The following is an 11,560-nucleotide window of genomic DNA, read 5'->3' on the forward strand; positions in this document are numbered from 1 at the left end:
GCACCCCCCCTCAGAGGACCTGAGTTAGAACCCGCCTAGTATAACTACTTATGTTCTTATTTTACATAAATGTGATATAGTGTCTTAATTAATTTTTAACTGCTTTACGAGTTCTTTTTTATGTTTACACAGAATTTTTATTGAAAAATGTTTGTAGCTCTTTGTTGTTACCAAGCCAGGGTAACACATTTACCAAGGGTACTGCTACCAAGCCAGAAATTATTTGTAGACGTCATTTTGAATCATTCAAATTAATTTCTACAAGTTCTATCAAGTTGTGTATATATTATACAGGGTGTTTCACATTCTCCTTCGGGCATTTTGTGGGGACGTAGAATGGGTTCATGTGAACATAAAAGTCCTATATCGTTTTGCAATATTCGCAATAATAGTCGAGATATTAATTAAAAAAGAAAAACGCACGCTGAATGGTAGAGAACGGACCGCTCGAGTCACAGCGCGGCCCAGTAATAAAACGCGCGGATGTCGCGCGCGGTAATTAGAAGACAATGCACCACTGCCTATTCTTATCTCGGCGCGGTGCGGCAAGACGTAGGAGCGCAGCGGTATAAGAATAGGCAGTAGTGCGTTGTTTTCCAATCATCACGCGCGACATCCGCGTGTTATACGAGGGTCGTTCAATAAGTCTTTAAAAAAAGATAGAAAAACAAATTATTTTGGGTAGATTTTTTTTTATTTTTCAACATAATCTCCTTTTAGCTCGATACATTTTTCCCAACGTTTCTCCAACTTTTTTAAGCCGTCCAAAAAGTAGGATTTCGGAAGGTCCTCAAAATAGACATCTGTTTGGGCGATGACCTCCTCGTTCGACGTGAATTTTCCGCCGAGTCATTTTTTCAAGTTTGGAAATAAAAAAAGTCACTGGAGGCCAAATCTGGTGAATACGGTGGATGTTATAATAATTCGAACTTTAATTTCATAATTTTCGCCATCGAAACTGCGCAGTGTGCACCCGTGCATTGTCTTGATGGAAGAGAATTTTTTTCTTTGCCAAATGAGGACGTTTTTCCTTGGTTTCTTCGCTCAATCGGTGCAATAACGACGCATAATACTCTCCATTTATCGTTTGTCCTTTTTCCAAGTAATCGATGTAGATGATTCCGCGTGCATCCCAAAAAACCGTGGCCATCACCTTGTCGGCCGATTTCACCGTCTTCGCCTTCTTCGGAGCCGAATCGCTTTTAAAAACCCACTGTTTCGACTGTTCCTTTGTCTCTGGAGTGTAGTAGTGTATCCATGTTTCGTCCACAGTTATGTATCGACATAAAAACTCGTCAGGATTGCGACGGAAAAGCGCCAAACCAGCCTCCGAATCGATTGCGTTTATTCTTCACTGAGAGCAAACGCGGCACCCATCTTGCCGAGATTTTTTTCACACCCAATTTTCCGTACAAAATTGAAAACACTGTACCTTGTGACATGCCTGTGGCTTCAACTATTTCGCGCACTTTGATTCGTCGATCACTCAAAATCATATCGTGGATTTTGTCAATCATTTCGGAGGAAGTCACTTCCACTGGACGTCTTGAACGATGTTCATCATTTGTGGATGTACGGTCACGTTTAAACTCATTTACCCAATTGTACAACAATCGAAAACACAAGAGCAGATGTGCCATGAACTTCATCCAATTCGGCTTTGATCTCTTTCGATGTTAAGCCTTTTAAATAGAAGTGTTTAATCACCGCACGAAACTCATTTTTTTCCATTTTTCTAAATAAACAGAATTTTTTTGCTTCAATCGACTATAAAAATGAAACCTCGTGATGGATATAGCTGAAACTTTAACAGCAGTCTAGTGAGAGATGACGCTTACTAAAAGCAAACCTTTTTCGACACTACAAGCGCCTTCTCTTGGATTTTCTAAGGACTTATTGAACGACCCTCATATTACTGGGTTGCGCTGTGACTCAAGTGGTCCGTCCTCTACCATTCAGCACACGTTTTTCCTTAATCTTTCACAATTAATTACTCAACTATTATTACAAATTTCACAAAATAGTACAGGACTTTTATGTTCACATCAACCCATTCTACGTCCCCACTAAATGCCCGGAGGAGAGTGTGAGACACCCTGTATATACACACAGGGTGTGTAAATTTTGAAGATAATTTTGCACGTCACTGCCCCTATCATTGTAAGGCCATTTTGAATACAGCGACGCCGAGCTGTACGGTTAGGCTCGATGCGCAGGCACGTAGAAGAGTCGGGGACTACCTGCTCTTGAAAGATCAATAATAAAGATCTGATTTTTCAATAAGATAATTTAAATGAATATATCATGTGTGTCTTATTTTAACATATAAGACAATTTGAATGCATATACCCCCGGTATATGCATATGCTTATTTTAAAATATCGTTGAATTTTCATATATTTTTGCAATTAAAAATAAATAAAAAGTAAGAATATATAATGCTTATAAGCCTTAGAGTTCTTAATTTTCTCTGATGAGTCTAAAATTCTTTAGAAAATTTTGATAATCATGTTTCTGATTTTGACTTTGAAGACTAATTTGTTAAACTCGATGTATTTATTGTATAATAAAATTTAATTGTCTATCGCACAATAACTGTTACTTTGTGAAAATTTTGGAAATAAAATTCAATCAAATCACATACGCTGTTCTTAATTTCGCAATTGTAATCTTGTAATCATAATTAGCAACTTTAAATATCCTTATACACCAATTTAGATGAAATTCCGAACAATTGTTTAGCCATATTGAATCCGTCATTTTGAATTTTAATATTTTCATACCAAATTCGTAATCAACGACCTCGAAAACCCTTATACACATATTTTCGTTTAAATCTAAAATTTCTTTTTATTTTTGGCCATCTTTTTTGTGATCCAGATCACTGTACGACGGCTTGCCTCGTCGACAAGCGCGCGTACCGTGTCATAGTAGATTTTGGCTCATCTGCAACGCGCGCTTTCTTTCCTATGAAGTTTACTGCGATCTCTCCAAGTTATCACGATCGCGACGGACTTATGATCGGACTATTAATCTTTAGACTGCCGGGAAAGCCACAAAAGTGGCTTTATAGTCACAAAAGTGGCTTTCCCGGCAGTTTAAAGGTTAATCGGTTATGACAGAAATAACAACACAGATGTAAAAGTGGATGTGATAGGAATAATATGATAATAGGAGATGGAGGATTATTTTAATTTTTAATTTTTATTTATTTTAATTTTTAAAAAAATATCAATCACAGTCATTTTGTAGCTCTCGATTTTCACCAGCCTTTTACTGATATATTTCTTACATATTTATTTATAGAATTTTAAAAACACATATGGACACGATAACGACGTTATGTCTCAGAACAATCTACGAAGCTTTCGTGAGAACGTAGAGCGGATTAAAATAAATATAAAAGTCCTATACCGTTTTGCGATATTCGTAATAATAACCGAGAAATTAATTACGAAAGGTCAAAGAAAAACGTGTGCTGAATGGTAGAGGACGGACCGCTCGAGTCACAGCGCAGCCCAGTAATATAACGCGTGGATGTCGCACCACTGACTATACTTGTACCGCTGCGCTCCTACGTTTTGCCGCACCGCGCTGAGGCGAAATGTAAGAGCACAGCGGTATAAGTATAGGCAGTGGTGCATTGTCTTCCAATCGCTACGCGCGACATTCGCGCGCTATATTATTGGGTTGCACTGTGACTCGAGCGGTCCATCCTCTACCATTCAGCACACGTTTTTCTTTGAGCTTTCGTAATTAATTTCTCGGTTATTATTACGAATATCGCAAAACGGTATAGGACTTCTATATTTATTTTAATCCGCTCTACGTTCTCACAAGAGCTTCGTAGATTGTTCTGAGACACCCTGTATATACGATTGGAATAATTTGGATTAATGAGAGAGCCGGAAAATGGAACAACAAAATTTCTTCTATCACAATCTCTTTATTATTTTTTTTATTGGCATTTAAAATTTCGGTGAAATTCAAAATTTCGAATTCAGAGTTTCGAATTCAGAGTTTCGAAAGAGATGAAAAAGGAAGAGTCCTAAGCCTAATGTGATCGGCTGCCGCTCGTATCCAATTCCACTTTGGAGTCAGCTTCTTCAAAAAGTCAAGTGAATCAGAAACGCAACGTAAATTAAATAATCGTAATTGAACTGATGACGACTATTGAATGCTACGAATGAAACGACATTCCGATATGTACCGTATGTGTAACAGTCCTGTGCTATAATTTAATAATTTAATTATCTCGCAAACTTGAAATATTTTAAGACCGCTGATTATCATGATTTTTTATCTGCCGAATATAAACATCATTATTTTGGAAGCGACGATAGTTGGTGGTTGACAGCAAGTGTCTTTATCTTTTCCGAAGATGCCGATTGTTTCGACAATTTTCGCTTATTGCGTGCTTATCCGTGACCACGTCGTTAATAAATATGTAAGAAATATATCAATAAAAGTCCGATGAAAGTCGAGGGTTGTTAAATGACTGTGATTTTTTTTTTATTAAAATAAAACCTTTATCTCCTATTATTATATTATTCCTATCACATCCATTTTTACATCTATATTGTTATTTCTGTCATAACCGATTAATAGTCCGATGTTAAATTTGTCGCAATCATGATAACTTGGAGAGAACGCAGTAAACTTCATAGGAAAGAAAGCGCGCGTGACAATTGAGCCAAGGTACTATAGGTTTGTTCGCGTCGTATGCCCCAACGTGCTCCTACTCGCTCCAACGCACTCTGATTGGTCCGCAGTGACGTGAATCAGAGTGCATTGGAGCGTTTAGGAGCACATTGGAGCATGCAACGCGAACAAACCTTATGACACGATCGAGCAAACCGTCGAGGCAAGCCGTCGTACAAACCTGTATATAAGTGCAATACCCTGTACAAAATATACAGAAAAATATTTCAAACAAGTGTTATATGATTCGATGGAGAACATAAGGAGATACTATTAGTTTGACCTTGGGTGGCGCCGCCAAAGTCAGGTCGAGGTCAACTTTGTTTTTTTAAATAGAAACATATATTTTTTTTATTACGGAATAAATTTTTAATATTACGGAATATTTTTTTATTCTACGTAAAGAAACAAACAACTTTTGTTTGAAAACAATTTTTGTACGGCCTCTATTTTCTAAGATATTTACGGAAATATCTACAAAATTATTCGTTTCAATAATTTTTTACTCGAAGTCTATCAACTTTATCGAAAAATAAGAGATAATGAGAGATAATAGGAAAAAATATCTATTTTCTTCTCATAGAGCTCTGAGAATTTTTTATAAACTTCAAGAACTTCACTTTTTAGTACTTCAAGAAAATGCAAGAAAATGCAGTACTGAGAAGTTAATTAAAAAATTCGAAACAAATTCTCAGAACTCTATGAGAAGAAAATAAACAATTTTTATCTCTTGCTATTTTTCAGTAAAGTTGATAGAATTCGAGTAAAAAATTATTGAAACCAATCGTTTTTTTAGATATTTCCGTAAATATCTTAGAAAATAGAGGTAAAAAATGTTTTCAGACAAAAGTTGTTTGCTTCTTTACGTAGAATAAAATTCCGTAATAAAAAGTATATATTTCTATTCAAAAAAACAAAGTTGATCTCGACCTGATCTTGGCGGCGCCATCTAAAATTAAACTAATGGTACTTTATTATGTCTCCCATCGAATTATATAACTTTTGTTTGAAATATTTTTCCGTATGTTTTGTACATTTCGAGATATTTTGGTGTGAAAGTTAAAATGGGACACCCTATATATATATATACAGTATATATCCCGCATAAGGCGTACGAAAAGAAAAATATAAATAGAACACATAAAAGTGAACAAAAATTGTATAGGTCATTTTTCAAACAACCACATAAAATTTCGAGATATTAATTAAAATATTTGGGCATATCAGAGCGCGGCGACACGGCAGGCAGGACATACGGCTCGCCGTGGCCGGCAGTGAAAATGGAAGAACACACACGTACACGGACGCACACACGGAGCTACTCATTTCAGTATGCCAAACAGTCCACCTCTCTGGCCTATAAGATAGGCCCCCGAGCAATCATTCATTTTTTTCGCCGGCCGCGGCGAGCCGTATGTCCCGCCTGCCGTGTCGCCGCGCTCTGATATGCCCAAATATTTTAATTATCTCGAAATTTTACGTGGTTATTTGAAAAATGACCTATACAATTTTTATTCACTTTTATGTGTTCTACTTATATTTTTCTTTTCGTACGTCTTACGCGGGACACCCTATATATGTGTGTGTGTATGTATACATACTGACATTATAAGCAATAGACTCTACATGTTGCGGGACATCTTGGATATACAAACATGAATAACATCTCAGACAGTATAAATTATTAAATAATATTTCGAGGACGTTCAAAAGATGTCTAAAAAACAAGATGTCTTTTGGACGTCATTAAGATATTTTTAGTAGTTCATGTTGTCTGAGATTTTTTTAATTGCGCAGAATTTAGATCAAAACTGCAACAACTCTTGAATAACGTGGTACTTGAGTTGTACGGAGTTCGAATAATATGGTTACTCAATAAAGGTCTATATAAGTGAAAGAATTGTATGAATTTTAAGTCTCAAATAAAATAGCTTTAAATAATACGGAATTAGTTTATCATATTTTTCGAAGGTTACCTGTACTTAAAGCGTTTTAGAATTTTTCGGTCAAACTTTGTCAGTACGTTCTTTGAATATATATAGAAGTAAAGTTGTATTTATATATATACTTTTTGAGAAATTACTAAAAGTGATGAATGTGAACTTTTATCATTATTATATTTTTAAGTTGTAGAATGTTCTGAATGTTATGATTATTTTCAGCAGCACAGGTACCTATTTTAGGTATTAATATCATATACAGTTTTTGTAATAGAAATGACGGAGCTATTCTTAATAGCAAATAATTACATTAATTAGTAATTTATTGTTATTTATTAATCATTATACTAATAAAAAAAAATGAACACTATCGACATGACCAGAATTTAATTTGCATCTATCCTATTCTCTCTGGTTTTGAAAGAAATGCGTGGTAATATTTATTTTTCTGTGTGTATCTTACTTTGGCCATCAGAAGGCGCTAAGGTAGAAAAAACGTTTTCTTATAACCTATATTAATCAATAGCTCAAATGAAAGGCCTCGTCGAGATTAGATTTAGAATATATATATTTTTATATACGTATCTATAGTTTATAGTTCATGCAATAAAAGGCGTCATAGATCAATTATTTATACATATATAAATATATATTGATAGATCGTTTTGCATTATCCATGGTACATTATAAGAAGATTAATCTACTTAATGAGATCTTTTGTTTGAACTACTTAATATAGATTATACTCTTATAGAAATATCATACTAAGAATCATTGATAATTACTTATTATCCAGTATTTTTAATACTGAAAATAAATAATTATCAATGATTCTTAGTATGATATTTCTATAAAGATAAAGAAACGTATTTTTTCTAACTTTTGGACTCTGATGAATAAACTAAGACGCATACAGAGAAATGAATATTATTGTATTTTCTCTCACAAAAAATTTGAAAGAAATAGAATAGGTGCGAAATCATTCAATCGATCATATCGGTAGTGCTTGTTGTAAGAGAAAGTTCTCAGATAGCACATGTCCTCAGAATATCCTCGATGTACTTAAGACGTACTGAGATCCCAAATAGCAAAGAGAATCCCAAAGAATTCATGTTTATGTCACCAATTCTAATTTCTTTTCAGATGCAAAAAGAATTCTTTTTATATCTGAAAAAGAATTCAAAATTGATGACATAAAAATAAAATCTAATCGAAATGTCTTTTCGAATTCTCTTTGCTATCTGAGATGTTCTGCACATATTTAAGATAATTTTAGGACATTTTATGTTATCTGGGCTATATTGTATTTTGCTACCCTTATAGAAATATCATACTAAGAATCATTGATAATTACTTATTATCCAGTATTTTTAATACTGAAAATAAGTAATTATCAATGATTCTTAGTATGATATTTCTACAAGGGTAGTATATATCTTTTCGTTCATATTGTCACCATGTTTTAATACTGTTAAATGATTTATATTTATATAACATTTTTATTTTTGTTTTGCTCTTTCTCTCTCTCTTTCTCTTTCTTTCTCTTTTTTCTTATAGAACATACTAACGAATTTTAACCGGGAAATCCTGAGATATTATGTGTATATATACTTTTGTGTCGCCCATGTTGCCAAGCATATGATCGATCGATTCCAGAATATGATTTTTTGTGCTGTAAAGGTCCAGCTTCGCCAAATGTGTAGATCCATTAGGTGCAATCTCTCTTGCAGATTTATCAAGTGTTTGTTTAACTAAGACGGAATAAGAATCGTCTCTAGGCATTGTCGGTTTCATTACTTTCCCGACATCGAATTTCCATTTTTCGTTTCTCTCATTGCCTTCACTAAATATAGCAGCTTGGTGACATTTCTGTTTTCCTACATTTTCAAATGTTAGATTAGGTTCCCTTATTTCCTGACATTCGTGTTCATTTTGCTGGTAGTCGACATCACTCTCAATCTTCATATCTGTAATGTATTCATTGTTTCTGCTAATATAATGACATTTTGACTCGAGATTTGATTCATAAGGCTTCTTTCGAATATGTTGGATATAATTCATTGATTCTGCACTATCGGTATCGGAATATCCTTGATCGCCTAGTGATCCCTAAAATAAGTTACAGAGGAAACTGAAGTGATTAATGTTCCTTCGTGATTCTTTTCGTGAGAAATATAGAAAAATATCATTCTAAGAAAAATGACTTAGTTTATTCTAAGAAAAATAACTTAGTTTATTTTCCTTCTTTTAAATAACAGTTATCTTCAATAAAGAATATTTTTTTTAATAATGATCTTATAATATATCCATCACAAATTTTAGAAAAACTCATTATCATGTATTCAAAAGAACACAATTTTTTCTCTTTACACAAATATTATAAAACTTTATTTAAAAAAAGTTAGTTTGACTCTATGTAGTAAGTACAAATTAAACTGTTATTTTAATTTAATATCCCTTTACTAAACTTGAAATACTAAACTTTCTAGATTTCAGAAATTATTTTGAGTAAATTTGATGTTTATAATGAACTTCTGATAAATTTATGGATATATGAACTTACGAAATACTTTTGAAAAAAATAATATTTACTTAAATGTAATATTTTTTTCTGTATATTAAATTTTGTATATATAAAAAAGCACACCCTACCTCTGACTCTTTGCAACGATTATGTTTTTTCAGTGAGCTCTTGATGGGTACTGATTGCATATACTTGGAACATTCTTTGAAATTTTCATTGACGAATTCAGAGTTCACCATGTCTCCTTTCATCCTACACATGTCCAACACATACCTATCATGCTCGCTCCTGCGTTGTCGACGCGTTTGCGATAATCTTTTCGAGCAACGAGGACGAATACTTTGATAATCGTGCCAGCATACTTTTTGTGATAAAGGGCTACTTTGGGACTTTTTGATTACCGGATTAATCGGCTCTGTGAAAACGCGTTTGTACCGATTTAGCATAGCTTCGACATTCCCCAAGGTCCTTCAAAACAAAAAATTGACCTAATTAGAACTATTATTTGATTCTTCATTGATTATTAACAACTATTTGTTTTTGATCTAGCAATAAAATGTAGTAAAAGCTACTGAATGTTTACCTTGATCTATCGAATGAAGAAAATCTTTGTCTCTCAGGTGGGCAATGACATGAAGGACAATGTTTCTTATAATTACCTATTTTCATTTTACGTGCCTCAATATTACGTATTTCTTGGTATTCACAGTTACAGTTAGAACATAGGTAGTTAACATCTTTGTTTACATTTGCAGGTATTCTTTTATATAATTCCATAGTTTCCTAAAATAATTTATTTAGTTACAACAAAATGTTAAATATTTAATCTCATTTAAATGTAGCATCAATTACCATATCCATTATATTTCGCGGCATTGTCGCAACTAAATCAAATATCACGATTTTTGCATACGTAACAAATCTCAATAATACGAAAATCTCTTGAAGATCGAGCTGCTCTTATAACGCTATCACCAGTGTGCAACATGTATTTTTCGAAAAATGCCAGGTTTGTTATTAGTATCTTCACGAATACAGAGTCGAGAGTTCGAAGAGATATAGAAAAAATATACTTAAATAATATAAAAAGTTATATATTATATGTACGAACCGTACAAAAAAATATAAGTTCAATATGTCTCGTCGATGTGAATGTGTTTTGATTCAACGCCAATTTGTCGCAAAATTCAAGGCAGATGTAAAGAAGAATTTAGGGTTGCATTCTAAAACGTCCTTTTTGAGAAAAATTTTGCTCAATACTTATAGTTCACTTTACATACATTATAGATTATCGAGTAAAATTTCCTTAAAAAAGGAATATAGATATCGCAATATCTGTAGGATATCCATAAGATATATTTCGGATATTTATTCTATATGGGCCAGTATGTGTATAGTTAAAATATAAAGCCCATTCTACAATAGCAGTAAGCAATCCCATACAATACAACGTCTAAAATCGGTACATAAGACGTCTCTCAGACGTCGGAATATAAGACGTTCCTAAGGGCTATGTTCAGAAATCCTACATGGGTAGAATTACTTTAACAAACCAATCATGATAAATAAACCTTAGTTCCTTTTGCCCTGATTAGCTAATTAAATGTTACTCTACTCACCGAGTAGGGTTTCTGAACGCAGCCAAGATGTCTTTAAGAGGATGCTGTATACCGACATTATCTATTTCTCACTATTCTTCAATACGGCTGGATAGAATTATAAATGCTTTTACAGTGTAAAAATATAGGTGCCAAAGTATGCAAAACAGCCCAATATAGCATAAAAAACTAACAAAAATTTTATATTTATCTTACATATATCTGAAACTACATCATATTTTCGCTTCATATAAAAAATTCTAAAGGCGGTCATAAAAAATAAAAGTCATTTTGTATGCAGGAAACATTAATGAACATTACGAGACCATCAAAGTACGACTTCAAGGGCTAGATAAAAAAAATAGTGAGTAATACGATTTAGTCGCACGCATGCTGTATCTGGAAAGCGATCCGTGTAGGACTTCAGCGTGACGATGATGGTAAAGAGGAGCGGTATTTTAGTTCCAACATTTCCCGACAGGGAACGCTGATATTCATCACGCATTAAAGTCACTAGATAATATAGGCCGGTATTCATAGTTGAATCTTATCTCAAGACCGTCTTAAGTAATGTCTTAAGATACAAATACGGCTCTGTGATTGGTTAATGACATCTTAAGATAGTACTTAAGATGATCTTAAATACAAGATCGGACTATGAATACCGGCCATAAAGTACCTCAATCCATAACCAATGCTTTAGCGACTCAGGCAGCAACGTGACGTGAATTTCACGTCAGTTTTTGGTCATTTGTGACGTCAATTATCCTTTTATAATCACATAATAATGACATGAA

At 33.6% G+C, this 11,560-nt stretch overlaps 1 protein-coding gene across 1 annotated transcript in view; it reads right to left on the bottom strand.

The window, feature by feature from the left end:
* Positions 1–10,391, bottom strand: part of LOC116846188 — a 23,128-nt gene extending 12,737 nt beyond the window's left edge. Inside the window, exons 1-4 of the mRNA XM_032819721.1 lie at positions 10,018–10,391; positions 9,749–9,948; positions 9,294–9,633; positions 8,253–8,750 (exon numbers count right to left, since the gene is read on the bottom strand). Coding sequence (XP_032675612.1) covers positions 8,253–8,750; positions 9,294–9,633; positions 9,749–9,948; positions 10,018–10,041 — 1,062 coding nt within the window. The 5' untranslated portion in view covers positions 10,042–10,391. The remainder of the gene's footprint in view (positions 1–8,252; positions 8,751–9,293; positions 9,634–9,748; positions 9,949–10,017) is intronic.
* Between the last annotated feature and the right edge of the window lie 1,169 nt (positions 10,392–11,560).

Source organism: Odontomachus brunneus, unplaced genomic scaffold (assembly GCF_010583005.1).
Source record: "Odontomachus brunneus isolate Ranch 3 - 2012 unplaced genomic scaffold, Obru_v1 Obru_scaffold_061, whole genome shotgun sequence".
NCBI lineage: Eukaryota > Metazoa > Arthropoda > Insecta > Hymenoptera > Formicidae > Odontomachus > Odontomachus brunneus.